The 22,787-nt window shown below is 54.3% G+C and overlaps 1 protein-coding gene across 1 annotated transcript; it reads right to left on the reverse strand.

Annotated features, from left to right (window-relative positions):
- Positions 1 to 956: 956 nt before the first annotated feature.
- Positions 957 to 21,264, reverse strand: NDST1 (N-deacetylase and N-sulfotransferase 1). Its single transcript, XM_014886948.2, has 15 exons — positions 21,194 to 21,264; positions 9,150 to 10,039; positions 8,131 to 8,613; positions 7,833 to 7,920; positions 7,455 to 7,609; positions 6,227 to 6,412; positions 5,714 to 5,842; positions 5,362 to 5,544; positions 4,936 to 5,032; positions 4,660 to 4,783; positions 4,315 to 4,489; positions 3,952 to 4,122; positions 2,989 to 3,098; positions 2,139 to 2,241; positions 957 to 2,034 (listed from the first exon to the last, which is right to left on the reverse strand). The coding sequence occupies exons 2-15, from the start codon at positions 9,657 to 9,659 to the stop codon at positions 1,915 to 1,917; spliced, it is 2,634 nt and encodes an 877-aa protein (XP_014742434.1). The 5' UTR covers positions 9,660 to 10,039; positions 21,194 to 21,264; the 3' UTR covers positions 957 to 1,914.
- Between the last annotated feature and the right edge of the window lie 1,523 nt (positions 21,265 to 22,787).

The raw sequence follows: 22,787 nt of genomic DNA on the forward strand, positions 1-22,787 counted from the left end.
ATTAATTAGGCTCCGTCTTCGTTTCCTGCAGTGCTCGCAGGGGCCGGGCAGCGGAAGGCGGGCGGTGGGGAAGCAGCAGACGGGCGGGCAGGCTGGGGCAGGCAGGGACTGGGTAATGGGGCAGGGGGGAGAAGGAAAGCAGGGACCCCTGGCCCCCCAAATCCCTCCCCAGTACTAATGCAGTCAGTGGTGGATGCTGTCCCGGGAAGAAGAGGCTGTGGGCGCTGTGCAGCGTGGATGGATCCAGGACTAGAGAGCTGCTGCCACCTCGTGCACGGAGAGCTGCTCCCACACACCCCCTTCCTAACTCCCCCCAAAGATGGGCCCAAAGGCAGCCAGGACCCTCAGGGGCAGGACTGGATCATGCCAGCGAGGAGAGACACAGGCAACGACCAGCAAGTAAAACCAGAGCCCCCCATTTATTAGCAGTTGGTTCAACAGGACCTTACAGCAGTGCTTGGGAGCCTCCCCCAGCACAGCCCTCATGGCCCTCGTGTGGCTACAGGGGCTCCTGTGAAACATCCAGGTGGGAACGCTGCTGCCAGCGGGACCCCTCACGTGGGGAGTGAAACACATTCACCCCACTGCCCTGGCCCCACTCTGGCAGCAACCTGGGCATTGCATCCCCTCCCACAGAACTGCTGCCATCCCACCTCCTTCGGGGCAGCTCCATCCAAGGGGAAACGTGGGCCCTTATCCCGGTAAACCCGTGATGGCTCAGTCTTGTCTGCCAACAAGCCCCAGGGCGTGGGAGAGGCTGCAGCTCCGTACAAAGACCCACTGGGAAACCGTCCTGCTCTCCAGTGACCTTTGTCCATGTCACATCTAACAACCAGAGACCACGTAAAACCCTCGGGGTTTAGGTACAAATTCTGGCACCGAAGAAAAAACACCTCCCTGCAAAATGGGAACCAAATGAACACCCCCCCTCCCCACCCCCGTAAAACCCAACACTATTAAAATACTTTCGTTTTTAATATTCAAGAGGTTTGAAGTTCTCAGCATTCTTCTGATTGCCGTTATCCCAATGTCTGTTCTGTTCCCAAGGTCTCCTCCATGCCAGGGTGTGCTGGGCACCACTTGGCTTTACCACAGGAAACACCACATGTGTACAGGATTGCAGGATGGGCTTTGGGGGTGTCATGAGCATACTGGGACCAGTATGCCCAGACAAGCATGCCAGCCCCTTCTCCTGCTAGGCCACATTCCCACCACACTGCCCATGGAGGGGGAGCCAGAGGTTGAGGAGCTTGAAAATGATGACAGAGATGACAAAATAAATTGTGCCCCAGACATGGAAATAAAAATCCACCTTGTTCTCAGCTTTTCCAAGTAGGTGCTGGAGGAATCCAGCAAATTCTCCCGTTTCCTGCCATGGGGTTGATGGCAAGAGTGGGTCTGGGTTCCTCCGTGCTTTGGGTCTCCACCAGCTCCATCCCTCCACTTCAGCTCAGCAAAGCCACCACCAGTGCATCCAGAACAGCTCCTCCACCCTCAGACCACGAAGTGAGGGACAGCTCTGGTGCTGTCCTCAGGCCCAAGGCAGCTGGAACTCATTTTGAGCAGAGAAATGGGGAAATTGTGCCACTTCCCTATGCCAGAGCAGGGTGGGAAGGGATGAGGAAATAAAAAGGAAAAATAAAATGGAAGAGATACAGGTGTGGGGCAGGCAGAGAGGTGGGAGCACAGGGATTGCAGAGTCGGATCACTGCTCAGACAGCCTCCAGTGGAGCCCTGTGCTCCTGAGGGTCCTCTCCAAGCCTCTGGTGCAGCCATACGCTCCTGAGGGTCCCCTCCAAGCTTGAAGTGATGTGTGCGTTCCTGGGGTCCCCTCCAAGACCAGGTATTGCTGAGAAAGTCCTGCTGGCACAGGGTCAGCCCCGCTCAGGTATTGCCGGGGGATGGCAGCAGCAGCTACCTGGTGCTCTGCAGCTCCTCCCGCAACCAGGTGGGCAACGTCTGCCCCATTTTGTACAGGAGCTTGGAGAGCTCTATGTTATGGTCCCTGTAATAGTCCCGCAGGAAGGAGCGTGACTGCAACAGGAGAGCAAAGAGAAGCATCAGGGGACCAGCCTGGACCCCACCACCCCAGCACAGCCCTGCTCAGGACCAGCCCAGGAGGCTTTCTGCATACTCACATCTGAATCCATCTCGGGGTACTTCCTCCCTTTGCTTTTTCCCAAGCATTTTGTTTTCCCTCCATCCAGAAGCTGACACCAGAATCCTTTCTTTGGATCAAACCTGCAAAGCCAGAGCTCTGCCTCAGCCCTCTTATCTTCCTCACACCTTCCACGGACACCCTGCCCAGTAGGTCCCACTGGTGTCCAGCCCTGCACTGGCAGGGCACTTCTCTACCTCTGAAATCCACAACCCAGCTAACATCTTGTCATCAACCCTCTGATACAACAGGTTCCCCCTGCAGCTGTGTAATAAGCAGTCCAGCAAGGCTCATCCATTGCCCTGCTGAGGGAGCACAGAGTCTACCTGGATTTAATTACCATTTTCTGTGGCACTTTTTTCCCTGGATGTCCTCAAGTGCCTCACAGTACCTGGGTGGACACATACATAGGCAAGCCCTGGCAGAGGTAAATTATTTCTCTAGGAGCTCTGGAAGCTTCCCACAGTGGAGTGTAATGGAAGGCTCAGAGCAATGTGACACCCACAGAGGTACCACACAGCCAGCAGCTGCTCTCAAGCATTTATGAGAAGATGGAGAACCAGAGCTCAATACCATCATCTCTGTCACAAATGCACTCCTGAATTCTGTTCCAGGAGCCCAGGGCTGCTCCTGGGCTGCCTGGAGTGACCTCATTGTAGTGTCTGGATAAGCCTCATGCAAAAGCTCAGCCTCATCAAAATCAACAGCAGCTCTGTGGAGAGGCCTAGGGCTGGGGGCTGCTCTGGGACAGTGCTGGGTGTCCCCAGGGCAACACACTGCATGGGAGCAATGACAGGGTGGAGGAAGGAGAAGCTGAGGGAAGGACTCACGCCAGGGTCTTGTGATAATCGATGAAGTTGGTCACGCCGAGGAATTTCTGGACCGTCTCCATCACTTTGGCGGGTTCTGTTCGGAGCAGCTTGCCATCCAGCACCAGGATCTGCAGGGAGCAAACCAGAGTGGTGAGGAGTCACTGGCTCCCAGTCCTGCTCTCCTGAGGCAAGAGGACACCTTTACAACACCTTTGGTCATCTCGGAGCCAAATCTGTCATCAGCCTGCACAAGGGCACCTGCTAAATACCAATGTGCCCTGATGTTCCCTTACACTGGATGCTGGAAAATGAAGTGCAACTAAAGCCAGGGCCAGGACCCACCCAGGACAACATCAGAGCTTCTGTGCAGGGCTACCCAACCCACAGGCAGCTAGGATTGCAACACAGCAATTACACTGGCAGCAGGCAACTCATAAGACTTCATAAGGTTAATCAACAGTGGAAAAATCATTCAGGAATTGATTCCATACTCTCCAGCAGTGCTGAATTGTGTGGGTCACAGCAGGGCTGGCATCCAGCTCCCATTTTCCCTGCAGACAGCTTCAACTATGGGCAACTTCACCTGCTATTTTTGTCCTGTTCGATGCCATGGTGACACCAGACAGGGCAGCCCCAGGGGTCTGTGGCCAAGAGTGAGGACGAGTGCTGGGTGACCCCACAGAACCACCCACAGCCCTCTGCCCCCACTCCCTTTCAAACCTGCTGTCACAACCCACACAAGGACATCTTCATGTGTTATCCATCACCAGGTTTCCTTCTTGCATAGTACCTCCCCTCTGTCCCTTCTCCAAGTACTTTTACTCCTCTCCCCACGGTTTGTAGGGTGTAAGAAAATCAGCTCCTATGGGAACAACTCCACAGCAGACCTTGGATCCAAGATCTCTTTCTCCCACATCCTTGCTTGGGTGAGAGCTCTCCCCAGACGCTGCCACTGCAGGACTGGGGTGCTGCCATCCCTACCTGGTTGGCGTGGTAGCTGTTGAGCCAGCGCTCGATGTGGGTGGCATACCAGCCCGGCACCAGGCATCGGTTCTGCAGGGTCCGCAGCTTCGGGGCAGCCTCAGGCCCCGCTGTGATCACCTCGTGGAAAGTGTATTTCAGGGCAACCAGGTCATCGTGAGCTCGCTGGTGCTGTCAGGCAGGAGCACGGCACGTTTGTCCCCAGGGTAACCCAAATCTTGGGCTGCCCACAAGGTGCAGCAGTTCCCATGCATCAAGTTCAGCCAACTTGCATGGCTTCTGCAGCCACCCCACACCCCAAAACAAGGCTCTTGCCCACCATCCCACAGGACTGCCCAATCCAGGGGAGAGGCAGAGGCTCACCTGATACCAGGAGTAGGCTCGATCTGCAGGGTTGATGAGGATGGTGATGATTTTGGCCTTGGACAGTAGGGCTGCAGCTCGCCGGGGAGCCACTTCAGAGTCAAAGTAGTTGGCACTTTTCTCAAAGTAAAAGTCAGAGGTGGTGTTGGAGGGGATGGGGAAGAATTCCATGTACCTGGGGGAGGCACGGTGTGAGACAGGCAGACAGGCACCACAAGATGGCCCCAGCATCGCCCTCACAGGTGATATCTCAGACACTCAGAAGGGAAACCCCGCAGCACCACTGCTCCCCTTCCCAAAGTTATGGGGCACTCCCAGCACAGACCCCACAATACAGAGACCTACCAGTCGATGCCCTTGTGATAGTTGTGTCCATTGAAGAACTGTATCTCCTCAAAGGTCTCTGAGCTGGGGTAGTTGCTGCTCAGGTCCGGGTGCATCCCCAGAAAGAGATAAAGGGCAGTCGTTCCTTTGGACAGACAGAAAGAGGTAGTTGACACAGGCCAAACCTCCCTCCAAGCTCTGCTTCAGGGCAGGAGGGCTGACAGAGGCTCCTTGAGAGCGTGGGGGTCCTGTCAAGCCTCCCAGCATGCTCACAGCACTGAAGGTGAAGGGAAGCACCTGTTTTTTGAGGCCCAATAATTAGAAGCTTTGGGAATCGGTCACAGGTCTTTTCTTTGGACCAAATGTCCTTGTGTCGTTTGTCTTCACAGGGATCCTGAAACACAGCGTGGAGGATCAGAGACAGAGCAGCCTGGATGGACCCACACCACTGCTCAGCCCCTCCAGCCTGAGCACATACAGAGAGGCCACCTTGCTCAGCAGGCAGGACAAAGACCAGGCCTATCTCCAGATCTACAGGACAAACCCCTTTCTGGCACTGCCTGCAGAACCAGCGAGAGGTGAAAGACCACTGCTTACCCAAGGAATCAGAAGGAAATCCAAGCTGGAAGATACCTGAGACTCACAGCAGGGCCAGTTATACCCCACCACCCTCTCCCAGCACAATGAACAAGGTCACTCTCCCTATTATAGGCACAGGGGTACCTGCCACAGTGGGTCCTTCTCCTCAGAAAAGATCTGGAAGTATTTTTGTGCCAGCTGCACGGGGGGCAATGTCTGCAGCTTCAAGTTGGTCCAGGAGTTGAGGAAGCGGACCAGGTGCTTGAAGGTGTACAAGCCCAGGCGGTCGTTGCCATAGTTGGACAGATGGGTCATGAAGATGCTGATCTGAAGGACAGAGAGGGGTTAGAGGACAGAGCAGGGGTTACTGGAGCCTCACCCAGCAGCCATCTCACAAATGGCCACACCCTAGTTGAGGACACTGGGGACATCTCCAGCAGCAGTGCCAGGACAGCTCTGCAAGACACCTGTCTGTCTGTCCCCAGGCAGCACTTACGGGGTTCAGGAGGACAGTCAGGAACAGTTCACCCCCATTGATGATTTTGTCCAGCTCACTAGAGCCACCAGGGTATTCATTGTAGAAAATGGTGTGTGTGAACAGGCCACAGGTTTGTCGGGGGAGTACCTGGGGCAGGAAAAAAGATATGGATGGAACAGGTGGGAGAGCCAGGGGAGTGAAATGGCCACATGGCCCCCTCCAGGCTTTGAGAGCTGGGTCTCCTTCCCTTCCCTTCCCAACAAAAAAGGGGAACCTGACCTCAACCTCTCAGAGGCCAGAACCAGTTCTACTGTCCCTCACCACCCTTGACTTGAATCCATACACAGAAGGGAAGGATGTGGACAGACCAAAAAGCCAAAAACTGTCCTCACACAAGCTTCACCAATACAGGATGAGCAAAGGGGAACAAGCCCCTCAAACTGGAGCTGCACAGAAACCACCTCCCGAGGTTCTGGTTTTGGTGGGGGAAGCAGGAGAAGAGAAGCACCAGAGACAAAGCCCAGCACCCACCATGATGCCATTGTGGATGAAGCCGCGGCGGTAGCGAGCGGGTTTCAGGTGTGGATATTCCTCTGTGCTCGTCACCCTGATGGACCAAACCTGCTTCCAAGCCTCGTACAGCTGCACGTGGACAGGGTACACGCCTGAGTGGTGGGGGGCCACAGCGTACCCCATGTCAGTGGGGATGCCATGCTCCTGCAGAGAAGAGAGTGTGGAATGAGTGACTGTCGAGACCTCAAAATCACAAACCAATCTGTCTCCATTCCCAGCTACAAACTGTCTAGCTGTGCCTCTGGAGAGCAACCAGGGCAAGGCTTCCTCTCCTAAGCCTGGCTGTCTCCACAAGAGAGCCCAGGAGCAGCCATGCTGGGTGGACATCAAGTCCTCTGCATCATTCAGACCATCCTCATCCCTGTCTTCTGCTGTCACCCACAGAACAGCCATAGCCAAGTTGTTGTGTGAAGAATGAGGAGATACAGCTATACAGGACTGTAGATTGGTTTATATCAGTAGATACAAAACAGCCTAGAAATTCTGAGCTGGAATACTGCCCATCCTAAGTAGGAAAGGTCTGGTCTCTCTCTAATTAAACACTTGTAATTATCAGATAATAAATTCAAGTTAGGTTGAAGATCCCCCTCTTAGGCCATAGGGTCCAATTATTAAGTCTGACTTTACCAGTTTGGATTCAAGACAGCTGTCTGTCAATCACAGCATGAACTGGTGTCAGTGCCACACAAAGGACAGTGCCAAGAGGACAGAGAACCCCTGACGAAGCTGAAGGTCAGAGCCTGCCTTTACAACCAAACATATCCCTGACAGTTCAGCCTGTAGAGGGAGTTTCCATCAGCCGGTTTCTCCAGGCACAGCCACTGCTCCAGGATCCCCCATCATCACCCAGCACAGATTCACACGGTGCCAGGCTCAGCATCCCCCTGAGCTGCACCTCTGCATCCCCACGGTGCCAGACCAGGCAGGTATGGATGCAGGGCAGACAGGCCACTGGGGCAGCTCACTGCCACTGCAAGAAGTCGACTGCTGCAGATAAATTCCTTAGCTCTAGGTACTAGAATATAAATGGATTTACGCACATAGCTGCAACATGGAGGACTTGACTTAACATCACCAGGTCCCTCTGCTCAGGCAAGCAGGGGCCATTCTCTGGGGAATCTTCTTTGCTCCTCTTCTACCATCCTTCCCTCACCACAAGCAATCCCACTGGCAGCATCTTACTCACGATAGCAAATTTCTTGTTTAAGGTCATCTGCTCAGCGAGAACCGACTGGTTGTGGAAGAGGTGAGGCTGCATGTGGCTCCACATGTGGGGGAACCACCAGAACTCCTTCACGTAGGACAGCAGCAGGTCATCACCTTCGTCCTCAGCATCAGTACCTGTGGCATGACACTTGCTGTCACCACTGAGCACGGAGAGCTGTGTGAGCAGCTGGGGCAGAGGGAGGGGCAGCCCCTCTTGGTGGCTAGGTGATGGAAGAATAGGGTGGGATGCCTGAGGACTCTCCTACAGCCCCGATAGCACCCTCTTTGAGCACCAATTGGTGCCCCAGCACCAGCTGTACAGCACCCACAGGAGAAGCGATGCCCTTGCCCTCCTCACCTGTGTGGAAGAACTTCCCTGAGTATCCCAGGTTGAAGGTGAAGTTCGGGATGTGGGTGCGCAGCTCGTTCTGTGTGTCAAACAGTGCCTGGGAGAAGGAGAGAGAAAGCAAGGTGTCCTCAGCACATGGCCTCAGGGACAGCTGCCACATCAGGGCAAGCACCAATGTCCCTGAGCGCTTCGCAGAGGAGCTCTCAGAGGGAGAGGCTCTGAGGGCAGGAAAGTTCATCTCCGGAGCATTTCTAAGCAAGCACAAGTGTCCAGCCCTGCCCACCCAGGCAGAAGAGCACAGACACACCTTGACATCTTCCACCTTCATGCGTGTGCCCTCCTTGCCCACAAAGATGTCATCAATGTCCACCAGGATGTAGCGGTCAAGCGGCAGAGACAACCTCTTGCCCGTCAGGAAGGAGACAGAGTCCACAAAGACCAACTTGTGCAGCCAGAAGTTGAGGTTGTTGCCGAAAAGCACCCTCTGAATGCCATCATGGAGGCCCAGGTCCTGCATCACAGTGGTGTGAAGTGCAGCGTCCACGCTCATGTGCGGGATGGACTCAGCTGACTTGGTCTTGGCCAGGAGGACGGGCTCATAGGTGGAGTGGTTGGACTGGAACACGGTCCAGTCCTCCCCGGGGAGCACACCCTTCTCCACCTCACTGGGGCGCGTGATGTACAGCAGGGGCGACTTGGGATTAATGCTGCAGTCCTTCAGCGCCAGGTTGGAGTGCAGGAAGAGTGGGAAGCCCTTCAGCTGGGCACTTAGAAGGCTGTTCTCATTGGCCTGCATGGGGAAAATGGGAGCTGCAGGAGATGGGACACTGGTGACAAGGCAGGGGCTCACAAGGAACACCAACAGCCATGGCAATAGAGGCAGCTAGAGATCAAGGTTCTGGGTTACCCCCTTCCTCTCTGGAGCATGGGGTGCCCTCATCCCCCTCACACACTCAGTCCTGCTCATGTCCGATGTGCAAAGTGCACCAAGGCTAGGAGCGCTGGGTAGGAGAAGGGCTGCTTAGCAAAATACCTGTTCTTGCTTTTGGCAAATCCCAGCAAGGGTTACTGCTGGAAAACAAGCGCTAAAAGCAAGTGGACTGATCCCAAAAGTGTGCTTTTCCCCTCAAAATCTCCAAAGGCCACACAGGCCTTCCAAAGGGAGAGAGCTAAGATGGTGCCCTCTGCTAGAAGCCTGTGCCCCACACCAACTCACACTGCTTGCAGAAAGCATGGGGAGTGCAAAGTCCCTGTGGGGCAGCAGGACACCAGGGCTCACGTCTGGCCTGGCCATGGGATCTTGGTTTGCCCCATGTAGCCCCTTACCTTGAAGAAGCCGATGATGCCCACACCATACTCCACACAGTACTTGTCTAGCAGCTCCCGGTTCCAAGCGTCCAGGTTGACATACTTGAGGATGTTCTCGTAGATGATGAGTGCAAAGCGTCCTCGGTCCTTGTCGGTCAGCGTGGGCATGTCCCCCTTCCCCGGGGCAATCTCTGTCCTGTATTTGAAGCGACTCGACTCCAAAATGGCCACAATCTCCTGGCCCAGCTGGGAGTAGAGGCTCTCCACGAAGACCAGCACCAAGGGGTCCGTGCGGGAGGAGTCAACCACCTTGAGGGTCTTCAGTGGCAGCAAGCGGGAAGGGGCGACCTTGGGCTCATCGCAGTCCGGCCCCACCACGTCCCCAGAGGGCTCCAAGCCCCTTTTCCACCCATATAAATAATAAGCAGAGACGAAAACACTGAGCAGGCAAAAGGCAAAGAGCAGGAGCAACACCACCTGCGGAGAGAGCTGCCAGATACCCCGCCGGGCCCTGGCCAGCACAGTCATCCTTGCATCCGCTGGGTGAGGTGGGGTCTCTCTCCCCTGCCCGCCCCCTCCCCTCACGAGCCCCGGGGAGGGGAAGAAGCAAGCAAGCAACCAACAAAAAATTAGGTAAAATCAAATTGAAAAGTACTAATAAATTAAAATACTAGCAGGCCGCCTGTGCAGGCTCTCTCCCCTCCAGCAGTCGGGCGTCCCTCGCTGTCTGCTTCATGTCACCATGGCAGAGGCACCAAGAGTCCCCTTGCCGAGCCAAAATTCCTGTGGCAATGGCAGCAGCAGCCACAGCAGCTCCATGGCCTCAGCGGGGCGAGGGGGCAGCGGGCGGCCTCGGCGTGGTTCGTGGTGGGAATGTGGGCATGGTGGATCCCTGCTTCCCTGGCACCCTGAGAGAGAGAGAGGTGGGATGAGAGGGCAAGTACAATGCCAATGCTGCTGCTATTACTTATGCCAGCGTGACAGCCCCAGCAGAGTCCTCACGAGCTCACCGACATGCCAGGGCTTGCCACAAGAATGCCGTGAGCTCCCGACGGTGCCAGGGATGCAGCAGGAGTGTGGCACGCAGCCGTGCCATGGGATCCTGGCTGTGGGTGCACCTGGAGTGCAGGTGCATCACCAGGTGCTATGGACGGTCGGACCCAGCCCCCTGTGAATCTCTGGTACCTCAAGCAGTTGGAGAAGCAGCCCTGTTCCTCTCTGTGCCCAGCAGGAGCTGCACTCTGCTCAGGAAAATGGGGGGTGGTCAGAGCCCTCCACAGCCCGGCTCAGCTGCCAGGGAGGAACATGGGAGGGACATGAGGACCCCAGCCCACCAGTTGGGTGGCTCAAGGCTGAGCCAGGAGCCGCCAGCCAAGGTCACCGAGATAGGCATGTGGGAGTGTCCACGTGGAGCCAAAGGGACCTTGGGAATATTTTTGCCCTCCCTGTGAAAGGCTCATTTGAAAATAGAAAAGGAAAACAATGAGCACTGCTTGCCAGAAGGTGAAGCCAACTGGGGGACAGATGAGGTCAATGTGTTTAAGGAATAAAAGTGACTCACAGCACTGTCCCCAAACTCACTACCAGTGTTTGGGACAAGGGCAGGAGTCCCTGCTCCTCCCAGGGAGAGCTCCCTGTGCCCTGCCAGCCCCGTGGCTGAGCACCCTCCCTGCTGACACCAGCCATGCTACTAACAGGATTAAACATGGCTGGCTGAGCGGCACTGTGGATTACAGGCTGGGGCTTGGCAGGGTAATCCTGTCATCCCTGCCCTTCCCAGCAGCAACTCCTGCTCCAGGCAGCACTTCCCAAACCTACCGACATGGCACTGCTTCAGCCAGGCCCCCGTAGGTGCTGCTGGCAGCCAGTCTCCTTCCAGCCTCCATCACTGTCTCCTCCTTCACCATCTCCATGACAAATAAGCAACCTCCCCTTGCTGGCTGTGCTGGGCATGGGGGAACACCTGGGTTTATTGATTTGTAATTTATCTTTGTGCACATGGATGATCTACAGGCATGACCAAGAGAGGTGCACCTTCTCTCCTTAGCCCCCCTGAGGTGTGTCCTGCCTGTTCCACTCCTGCCCCTACAGCATCCCTGAGACAAACAGCTGGAGTTTTGGAACAGGGCACTTCTCCAGGTCAGTTGATTTTAGGGATGCGCTTGTGCAGAGGGAAACTTCCCTGCATCTCCCTGCCTAGGGACGCAGAGAGCTGGGAATGCATTATCCAGCACCCTGGCTGTGCTATCCCATTCCCTCTCCATTTCTTTCATCTGCCTGGAGCGGTGGGTGCTGGCAGCTGCATTCCCACAGTGACAGGCAGGCAAATGGCAGCAGTGCCAAGTGCCAGAGACAGCAGCTGATGGACAGGACCGTGTGTCCATCCTTGCACCACCCTCCATGAAACAGGGAAGAGGGCTCTGCACCTACATCACCTGCCATTTCCAAGGGCGCTTCATTAATCCATTCTCTCCTAAAAGCTTTTAATTACTGGTACTTAAAGACCAGGCTTTGGAGACAGCATCTCCAGCCAGACGCCGGCTGAGTCTCCCCAAACTGCCACGTCAAAGCCTGCCCAGGCAGGGGGCCAGCACTGGACCCCTGGAGAAGCCAGGTGTGAGCTGGGACCGGGATGGGCAGCATCCTGCCCCAAGCACCTGCAGTGTGGCAGGAAGCAGGCAGGAATCCTGCTCTGCCGGTTCCCTGCTAGAGCAACCCTGCATGGGGAGGATGCCAAGGGCTTTGGGGCGATGCTGCAGAGTGGGAATGCTCCTGCCCAGGGCTTTCCCCGTGCAAGTGGGTGCTGGCTGCATCCTGCCCAGCAAACCCCTGCACATCTCTGGCAGTGGTGGGAGAGCTAACAGCTCATTGCCAGAGAAGGAAGCAGGTTCATGCCCAAAAGCACAAAACAAATCCTTGAGACCAACAGCTTTTCTTAAACAAAAACGGAAACAAGATGGTAAAATTTAAAAAACCACAAGACCTGGCAAGGTGACAGCCAGGGTCAAACTTCCTTTTAACCTGATTTTTAGATGCTGCTCAGGTGCCTTTTAAAACCACAGTGGTTATTTAAAAGGTACCAGCTGGAAATGTCAGCCTGAGTCCCACACACAGATCTTAGGCCCCCAGAATCGGTGCTGGCAGGCTCCCATCACTAGGTGGGTGCTCAGCCACAGCTGCACATCAAGGACCCTGGGAGAAAGATGGAAAATGCTCTTTTCTCGTGGGTTTCTGAGCAATGCCCTGGCACAGACTCCACAGGAGAGGAGGCTCAGTGAGGAGGCTTAGCCACTGTGCTCTTAATCCGGCTGCACTGACAAACACAATCAGCATCCAAGCAGCTTCCCAGCGTGGCTGGGAGCCCAGAGCACCCTGTGGAGCCGGATCCGACCACAGGATGGGCAGGGAGTGCAACCAGGGGACAGGGAAGCCCTTTACTATCAGCACTTCAAATCTAAGAGAGCTGCAGGAGGAAGGGAAAAATGTCTGAAAAGCTTTTCAAAACCCACCCCCTGGTGCAGATTTGGGATGGTGGTTTCCCCCTGCCCAGAGTTATTTTACACAAATACTGCCTGGGGAACCACTGCACCCCAGAAAGTCAGGGAGGCACCGGATGGAATGGAGGGAATTAAATCATCTCCATTAGTGGTTTACAGCACTCTTCCTTTAAATACCGGTGAGATTTTGCAGGGATGCAATGGAAGGATTAAATATAAGCAAGGAAGTGCAAACAGATCCAGAGGAGAGGGAAGGGTCAGTGATCCCAGAAGACAACCACAGCAGGGTTTGATTTATTGGGGGCTGGAATAGGTCTGGCTGCAGGTGCAAACAGTGAAGATCAGGCAGTCACAAGTCACATCTGCTGGATAAATCAAGTGTCTCAAGCCCACAGCCCAGAGACGAGAGGTGAGCTCAAAACCACGGGTGTGACAAAGCAAGAAATCGCTCACACATTTCCCTTGCGGAAGGGGCAGAAGAGGAGGAGCAGGCATCCACTATCATGCAGAAGATACTCCAAGACTTTATGCAAGAACGTCGGTCCCCAATTCTAGTAGCTCCCAAACCTCCAACTTTCAACCCACAGAGATGAAGCCACATCCCAATCACAGCCAGATGTATCACTCAGCTCCTCTCCTGCTGGTGCTCTTTGGGTGGGCACCCCTGCTTCTCACGCCTCATCACTGCAGGGAGAGACCCATCACTGCAGGGTAATCACCTCGTCACCACCATGCCAGCTCCACTTCTCCATGTAAGCCAGCCCTGGGGGTTAAGCATGGATGGAGGAGGATTTAGAGGCAGAATGCTAAATTGCATTGCACAGCTCAGCGATTTGCAATCACTCCTGCTCTCTCCAATACCTCCCTTCCCCTCTCTGACCACTGCAGGGAATGTGGATGGATCAGCCCCACCTACACATCTGCTGCATCTCCCACTTGAAAGCAAAAGGCTACTGGAAGGTCTAAATTTGGCCAGGCTGGGACTCAGGTCCCCAGCAGGTGGACAGCGCTCATCCAACCCCACCTTCTGTCTCCCACACCTCAGGCACCCTCATCAGCATCTCCAGTGATCACCAAGTGGTGCCCCTGCAGCCCTGGGAATCATTACCTGTAAAAGATGCACAAAAGGCAGCCAAATTATTATTAATAGGTTTAGGTTCCCTCTAGAGGGAATCCCCTTCACTCACTGGTAATATTTAGAGGGCTACAGATCTAAAACCACTGAGCTAAGCATGTCCTTAGAGAGGAGATTAATGCCATCACATTATTCAAGAGACAACTGCAAGCTCAAGACAGGGGAGGTTGCTTTGAAAATGAAAAAGTAACTGGCATGAAAAAATGGTCTTTAAACACCCACCTCTGCACCGCTGCCTTTATCAGCTCTAAATGACAGTGATCCCAGCTACAACTGGAAATATCTGCAGGCAGCTGGAAGCACTGGCAAGGGAAGAGAGCTATCTCAGGGTGTGAAGGACCACTGTCTGTCCCTGTCCCCATCTCCTCCCTCCTGAGCCATGGCTGTACCCACTGACCAAGAGAAGGCACAATCAGGAGATGATCTCCTTTACTGCAGTGCATTGTGGTGTGATGATCCCATCAGGATACTCCTGGAGCTGGGGCACAAGCCCTGTGCCACAGGAGAAGAAGCCATAGCAGCCCAGGAAGAGAAATTCAGCACAAAAACTTCAGCCACTGCAAAACCAGGAGTTTCTCCTGGTGATCCACATGTCCTGACAGCCCGGATGAGCCTTTAGGATGGGCCCAAGAGACCGGGACAGAGGGATGAGCTGTAGGGACATCCATTTGCCTCCTGCCAAGCTCCAAAGCCTGGGTGCCTGGGCAGGGGAGAGGGATGTGGAGCAGACAAAGAAGGACACAGAGGAGCAGAAAGGAGCTTGTCCTAGTCACCCACTTGCCAGAGGTTTTGTAATGCCAGATAAGGAGCATCTTAGTTGTAGATTACATAGGCTGCTTAAGTGCTTTGCAAACAGCAGTTACAACCTACCAGGGAGAAAAACACCCTGCTCTGGGAGAAGGACAATCCCCGTGCTCCTTTCCTGAGGACGCCAGCCTTCCACCAGTGTCCAAGAAGTGCCAAGTTAAAAATGGACAACGGCAGCCCCGGCAGCTGACCTTGAGACAGGCAGTGACAGGCAGCCACTGGTGCTGCTCCCACTGCAAACCCACCTTCTCCCCTTCATGCACAGGCTGGATACGACCAAACACAAGGGAGTATCAGGAAAAGTCATCCATGATTTATAAGGTCTGGAGAATTTCCACCCAGGAGGACTTCAGCAGGAAAATCTCCCCTTTCTCTCAGGTCTTTTTGTTAAGATCTGATTTATAGAGCCTGGACAGAAATGAGCAGTTGGAGCATTCACCTGGATAGATGAACCAAGCTTCCCCTTGATACCTCACTCCTCTCTGGAAATAAACCTCTGGCTCTGTCTGCCCACCACCTTTCTGCTCTTGGGGGATAGAAACCAATATGAGCAATGAGCCCAGTAAAAGTGGTTAAGAATTTTCCCTTTAAAAAAGTTATTTTTAGTCAGTGTCCAGCTCTGGAAGAGGCATTTTTTCACACAGAAAGCCCTGTTAGCAGCTCAGTTTTCCTGCAGAAGATAAAAGTAATGTTTTTCTCAGGTTTTCTTCAAAAAAACAATCATGAGAACAGTTCCTTCAGCATGCAGAGGGATGAAAAAGCAAGGTTCAGCGTGTGGCATGTATATGCTGAATTTTTAGGGGAGAAAAAACCTCAATAAATCTAAAAAAAAAAAAAAAAAAAAAAAACAAAAATCTAAATCCCTAAAAACTGGGTGAGGTTTCTGGAAGCCCATGATTAAAACTCTTCATGGCAGAGCAGCTGGCAAGCCCAACTGGTGGGTTTCCAAGACTAGTTCTAGCAAACCCCACATCTCAAACCCACATCCTAAGGTCCTGTCCTTTCTAATTTCCATCTCCCCATCAATGAGGCTGTACAGAGGAGCCCTCTGCAGAGGTCACCCCATTTCTGATCCGGGGGCACCAGTGGCTCCTACCCTCCTTGTCCTCACCATCCGGATCTGGAAGAGCACCTCACCATCTCCCAATACCCACATGAAATCAGTCTCCTCCACAAACTAGGCCAGCAATTAGCAGCAGTCATTAGTTTTTCTATGCCCCAGGGACACTGGGGTTGGGCAGCTGATCCCTCAGCACCGATAAACTCCAACACCATCCCAATAAAACACCCCAACATCCCACAGCCAGGTTATGGTTTGCATTGTGCCACTGCAGCCTCTCCAAAAAAGCTGAAGCCCTTCACAGGTGACTCCTCCTCAGGGGTATTTTTTGTCCTTGAATCCCTGGGAACAGTCTCGGAGCAGAGCTTGGGGAATTCTCCCAAACCTTAATTGAAAGAGGCGCTTAACGAGGAGAGTTTCTTTTGTCTGTTAATTGAAACAGGTTCTTACCGACAAAACTCTCCATGAATTTTAAGTGGGTTCACAGGGGGAAAAAATCCACTCAATGAATTGGGTTTTCCTGCTTCGAAATGTGCCGTGTCGGTTCCTGTGGCTTTCCAAGCACCCAAGAGCCTTTCTGGATAATCAGGTTCTGAATTCCGACTATTTTAAAAAGAAAAAGGATGTGGGGAAAATAATCTCTTGTGCATTTTTATATTTCACTGGAGTGGTAGCCTGCCCTCTCACAAGCAGGTGGCACGAGGACTCCTATCCAAAAAAACTGAAAGCCCCTCGATGCCACCTTTTACTGTCTCTGACACTTGGCTTGGCCAGACTTTCCCTGCAGAGATGCTGGTCCTGCCAGGACTGTGAGGGTGACACTGGATCTCAGAGAGCCTTGAGGCAGCAGCGATTCCCTGTGCTTAGCCACAGCAGCACTGTGAGCCCCACAGGATGGGCCAGCTGCTTCCTTTTCTTGACAGCTTCCCAAGCTGGTAGGAGAGCAGAGCCACCATGCCACAGAACTGCCAGCTGCTCCGGGGAGCACAGGCTGCCCTGTGAGTGCTAACCCGGCCCCAAAACAGCACTTTTGCAAAGCAGAATCCATAAAGCCACAGCATTAACCAGGTCACACAGAGAAACCAACCCCCCAACAGTGCCCACATTCCAGAGAAATCCCTGCAAGGATGGAGCTGCTCCCTCCTCCCAGGAGCTCCTCGGGATGCTCCTGTCAGACCACATCTATCCTGCCTGATGCCCTAGTGCTTTGCTGAGCTGCCTCTGACCTCCACTTCCCTGCAGTCTGCCAGGACAGACGCTGCCAGGAGCCCAAAGCACCCGTAGGGCCAGGTGCTGGCAGCCAGTTTTGAATTAAAAGCCAGAGCAGTCCCTGCCGTGCCGTGGGTGTGTTCCTGTGATGCTCCCGGGGTGGCAGGTCCTTTGGGAAGGGCTGGGCAGCACACACTGACACACAGGCAGAATGCTTCCAGGGCCAGCGTGCTCCAAGGTCATGGCCCGGACAGGCTGGAGGTCAGATCTTTTATTAGACCAGTGGACACAGTTGGAAAAAGCGACACATTTTGGCCACGCAGGCATTTCTCAGGCCCAAGAGCACATCTGTTTTTTCCTAAAGGCATTAGCTAGGCTAATAAAAGACATTACCTCTGCATGTAAACTTTGTCACCCTTAAAATGTACCAGAGGCTGCAAGGCTCAGCAGCCCAGGGAAAACATAGGGAGCAGGAACAGGCATGGAGCACACTTGCAAGATTTGTTTTGTTCTCACCCCCTAGAGCAGCACTGGGAAAGGCCACACTTGACCCCAACAAACACAGCTGCTGGCATCTGAGCTGCCTCTTGCCTCCCCTATTTCCAGATCCAGGTCTGAGGCTACAGGAACCTAATGGCATGTCCAGGGGAAGTACGTTGCTTTGGTTTACCTACTCCAGCATCAGCCCTGTCCTATCCTTCTCCTCTGCAGGGGCTCCAAGGCAAGCAAATGCTTGAGGAACCAACCTGTCATGCCCCACCTGCACTGACTCCTTCCCTCCTGGCCTCAATCCCACTCTCCAACGTAAATCCATGAGACCAGCAGTGTACCAGCACAGCAAGGGATGGATCAAGGCCAATGGAGGAGACTGAAAATGGCCTAAGCTACGTGTCCAGGCATTGACAGCATTCGCAGCCATATTTCAGGACTGTGTGGTTAACACTTTTTAGTGCATCCCCCTTCTTTATAAGCTCCAAGCCCTGGGGCTGCAGAGCTGTACAAGGCTGTGAAGATGCAGACAATGTTGGGAAGGAAAGGGAATACTTGGTGGAGTGTTGACGAGTAGCTAGAAGGTATCTGGGTTTTGCCAAGACATGGGAAGCAGGGCCAGGAGAGCAGCAGGCTACCCTGAGAAGCAGCAATATCTCAGGGGCTGTCATCCTTCCTAAGCATACCCAGAGCTTTGGGGTGAGACACACATCCACACCTCCCCGTGTGGCAGAGGGAGCTGAGCTAGATATCCCTTGCTGTACATCAAATCCTCAACATGCCCAAGCTCAGAGACAGGAAACACTTCTTCCTTGCTTTACATCAGTGAATGTAAATTCCAAGATATTTCGGGTTCCCTGACAGAAGCAGGGTAGACGTCCTAGAAGAGATTGTCCTTCCAAGACAATCTCCATTTCTACAACTTTGGATCAGTAGCAGGGACGAACACAGGACATGCTCACCACAAATACCAGGGCAGATCCTCTTGGGATACCTTCCATTTAGGGATCTCTTGACCTTCCTAAACCCTTTTAGGAAGGCTTGTGCTACCTGAAGGTAGTGCAGAGGATCCTGTCCCCTTCCCAGGGCAAAAGGCTGCAGCAAGGTCCTGCTGGTTTTGGGGAGAACATGGGAACAGAGGTGCTCCCAATCCCAGCCCCCTGGCTGCAGTCACACGTGGGATTTACAGCTCGATATTGATCAGTCTTCTGCAAGCTCTGCCATCACAGTTGGTGGCTTTTGCAGAAAAACAACATGAATCATAAGCTATGGGCCACCAACTCTCTGTGTCCGCAGGGTGTGATTCATCCAGCCCTTCCAGGGGTCCAGCACCAGGGCTGTCCTACTCTTCCACACCTGGGGACAGGCACAGAGTGGGCACAGGGGGCACCACCTCCCACTGGCACCTGCAGACTGGTCACAGCCTCCAAGATTTGTAGGATGGTCTCCAAGCAAGTAGCATCCTGCTTTCCCTCCACCCAGGTCCTCCTGCCCCCGTGTCAAGTTCCAATACCACCAACACACACATGACAATGGCACAAAGCAATGCCACTACCTCAGCCAAAAACACACAGGGAAGTCAAGGGCTGTCATGAGGTCCTGAAGCTGGAAGGGCTGGAAACATCATTGAGACAGACTGGAAGCCTCTGTCCTCTGAGGCCATGAAGCAAACACAAAACACAGGAACTTTTATCTTGCTTCTCTTGACTTGAGTCCTAACCTTATTCTGGAAAGCTCTACCTCAACAGCCAAAAATAAAAAGACAACTCATTAAGGTACATCTAGAAGGCAAAATTATATTAAAAAATACAATTTAAGCAAAATCCTCCATGACTCTGCCCCAGAGCACAAAGAGCCAAGAGAGCAGCTCCACCTCCAGCACGAAGTAAGAAGCTGGCCAAAATGGGACACTTGGTGGGACCATAGCCCTCCATCCTCAGCCCAGCACCCAGAGATATCCCAAAATCAAACCTGCTTATAAAAGCCTGTGGAAGGAGATGGGCAGGTGCTGATGATGACATTCTACAGCAGGGATACACATGGCTGTGCCATACTTCACCATGACACGCTACTGAAGAAAATATTAATCATTCCCTCCTCATTCCAGCCTGGGTTTTGACTTATGAGGTGTCTTCTTCCTTCAGTTTAAATTACCACCAACAGTGTTTTAAAGATGCCCTGTTCTACAGTAATGACAGAGGCACACAGGACGGGGAGAAAAACCAAAAACAACCTGTCGGGAAAAGTCTCTATGTTGGTGGGATGGCTTTTCCAACCCCATCCAAACAAAACCAAAGGCACAGGAAGCGGGAAGGGCTTCGTGTGTGTGAGCTTCTCCACCAGCACCTGTGCCCCGTGCCAGCAGCTCCAGGTTGGAAGGGGCAAATTTGGGGGCTGCAGCTGGTGGGGTGTCATGGCATGTACCAGGGCTGGGCAAGGTGACCCTGATGGGTGGCATGGGGAGGTACTGGCTTCCCCACACCCACACATGGATGCCCCAGCCACGGAGGGACACTGGGAAACGAGCTTCGCCTTCACCATCTTTGCCGAGAATGAGCACTGACACAGGCAAAGGGAAGATGCTCGGCCATTCTGCCAGAGGCCAACAGCATCGGGGTTTATTTTCCTGCCATATCAAGCTTTGCACGTTTTTTTCTATTGTTTAATTTCCTTCTTCTCCACCCACGGCAAGTTCACTCAGAAGAGAGGAACTTATTTCCTATTGAATTTGTCCTGGCTGTTTTATTTGGAAAAGGAAAGCTTCCTCAGCTGTGGTCCTCATGCACAGCCAAGGGGAGCAGGCACAGGGCTGCTCACCTCCCCATCTTCACCAGCCTAGCCCCAGTAAAAACCACTCCTGAGATGTGAGTAACAAAGATGCTGTTCTGCTGCAGGAAGAGCTGCTGTTCCAAGGCTGCCGGTGACAAAGGGGCACTGCAAGGCGCCGGTTTCCCAACCCTGAAAGCACCGTTAGTGAGAAGACAACCATCCCCGTGGTGTGCTGTAGCAGCAGCTAGCTGGGATCATGAGATGGGAGAGTCCCGGTGCTGGGATATGACTGCAGTGCTGGGAGGGAGCACCAACCTCGATGGGAAGGAAAGTCTTCCAGGTGATGCCAAAGGTCGCCCAAGCTGGTGTGGCTTCTGTGCTGCCGGGCATCAGGGGTTGCCCCCATCTGCGGGAGATAGCCTGCCTGTGCAGTGGTGGAGGCAAACCCAAAAGACTTGGGGAGATAATACACACAGCTATGCACGAGAGGCCCAGGAGCCCACCAGTGGCAGAGAAAACGCCAGGACCTCTTCCAGAGGGGGTAGTGAGGTGCTCCACAGGAACGCCAGCCAGGCAGGGCTAGCCGTGCCACGCACAAGGTGTGCACCTCCAGGTGCCCTGGCCGCGTTGCCCTGGTCCTGCACGGTTTTAGTTTCCACCGCTCGCACTCCTCAGGAGCGGGGACGCCCCAGGCCCCGCACCCCGCGCTGCAGCTTGGCCTCGGCTGCTCCTCGGCAGTGCCCGGGAGCGGAGGGGCCAGGGCACCCCCGGGCACGGCGCGGCCTCTCCGCCTCCTCCGAGCCCCGTGCGGCGAGACCCCCTCGGCCTGGCGGGGCCGCGGGACGGCTCGGGGCGGGGGGCTCCCCGCCGGACCCTCGCCCCATCCGTGCCGGCTCCTCCCGAGGGCACCGGGCTATTCCGCCGTGGGGACGGGCAAGGGGTGCCGCCGTTCCCGGGGGACGGGAGGAGCCGCCGGGCCCGATCCCCGGCGCAGTCCGGCCGGGGCTGTGCGAGGCCCGGCGGCCCCGGCCCGCGCTGCCGCCTGTCCGCTCCCCGCCCGCCCTTTGTCTGCGCCGCCGCCCCGCTCGGGCCGTACCTGCCACCGCCGGGCCCGCTCCGCTCCTCTCCGCTCCGCTCTGCCAGGCCGCCGCCGCCGCCGCCGCCCGCTCCGCCGGCCCGGCCCCGCTCGGCGCGTCCCGCCCGCCGCCCGGGCAGGCACCGCCCCCGCCGCCCCCCGCCAGCACCGCCCCGGGGGCCGCGCGGGGCTCCGCGGCTCGGCCGGAGCCGGGGCTGGGCTGGGACAGCGCTGACCGCAGCGCCGGGGGCAGCGCGGGGCTCGGGGCTGCCCCCGCCACACGTGCCCTGCCCAGAGCAGCCCCCCCCTCCTCGTCCCGTCCGGCCCCCGGGGTGACCGTGAACGATAATCCCCCGGCGGGAGGGCTCAGATCCCCTCGCCCGGGGTGCCTGTGATGATCCTCGTGTTCGGCGGTGCTCCCGCCAGGCCCCCACATTCCCACTGTTTCCCGGGAAGAGCACGATGGGGTGTGCAAAGGGTACGGCCCAGGATGTGTGTTTGGTGTAACTGGGGTGTCAAGCTCCTACACAGAGCCTTTTCATCCTTCCCCCAGTGTGCACACACCCTTTTGTGTCAGATTTTTAAAGCCAGTCAAACCTGAGGTCATCCCAAGCCTCCTCCCCATCTGCAGAACCCAAGTGTCATTTCAGGGTGCTGGTATCAAATCGTTTCTGACATCAAGGTAAGCTCAAGGGCCATATCCAAGTTACTGGCTGGCTGCCCCCAACCTGCATGCACACACACAAAATTCCCTTCATTCCTCAGAGAGGGGGAAAATGAGCTGCTCCACTCCTGCCCTGCCCTCGGAGGCTGTTGGGGACTGTGCCGGCATGTGGAGACACGCTCCGGTCCAGAGTTAATTACCCACACGAGCCACCTAGGTGTGTATCACTGCCCATGTTAGAAGAGATGTGGTGCATTAAGACAACCCTGTCAGGTTTCGTGTCCAGCCCTTAGGGACAAGTTTCATGTCCAGCCTGTGGGGATGAGATGTGGCAGAAGGTCTTCTGGGTTTAGTTTAGGCAGCATACTCTGGGAGAGCTTCCGACTGAACAAGATTTGTGGAAGCAATTTCAATCAAATGGAACAAGCAGATAAACAAACAAAAGGAAAACAAGAAAGGAAATTGTAGGGAAAGAGACACAAAGAATGGCAGACTATTATGGCTGCAAATTTTCTAAGTGCTCATTGAAGTCAAAGACTTCTTATCCTTAAACATTTCACTTCCCTCACAAGCTTTTTCTCTGAAGATGCCTGAATATTTTGCAAATGCCAAAGTTACTTGAAAGCTCAGAAAACAAAAAAGGACAAACAGCAAGTTTTTCAACTGCGAACTGCTGTAAAGGGTATTAAAGGGATTATTTTTTTTCAGCCTTAAATGATTTGCAAACTCAGCCTGAAAAAAGTATCTCCCCTGGGAACAGCATTCCGAGGCTGTACTAACCTCTGCCAGAGGAGATTCATGCACAAATCATTGAGCAAAAAGCCAGCAATGAGTAATCAAAGGCATGCACCAAACTCCAAGAACAATCTGCAGAATCCACAATCTCAAGTGGTAAAGTTTTCCACTGAATAATTTCTTCTGAGAAAAAGGAATTTGTTGAATTCTAGCTAG

The sequence above is a fragment of the Sturnus vulgaris genome, chromosome 15, assembly GCF_052056855.1.
Source record: "Sturnus vulgaris isolate bStuVul1 chromosome 15, bStuVul1.hap1, whole genome shotgun sequence".
Classification (NCBI taxonomy): domain Eukaryota; kingdom Metazoa; phylum Chordata; class Aves; order Passeriformes; family Sturnidae; genus Sturnus; species Sturnus vulgaris.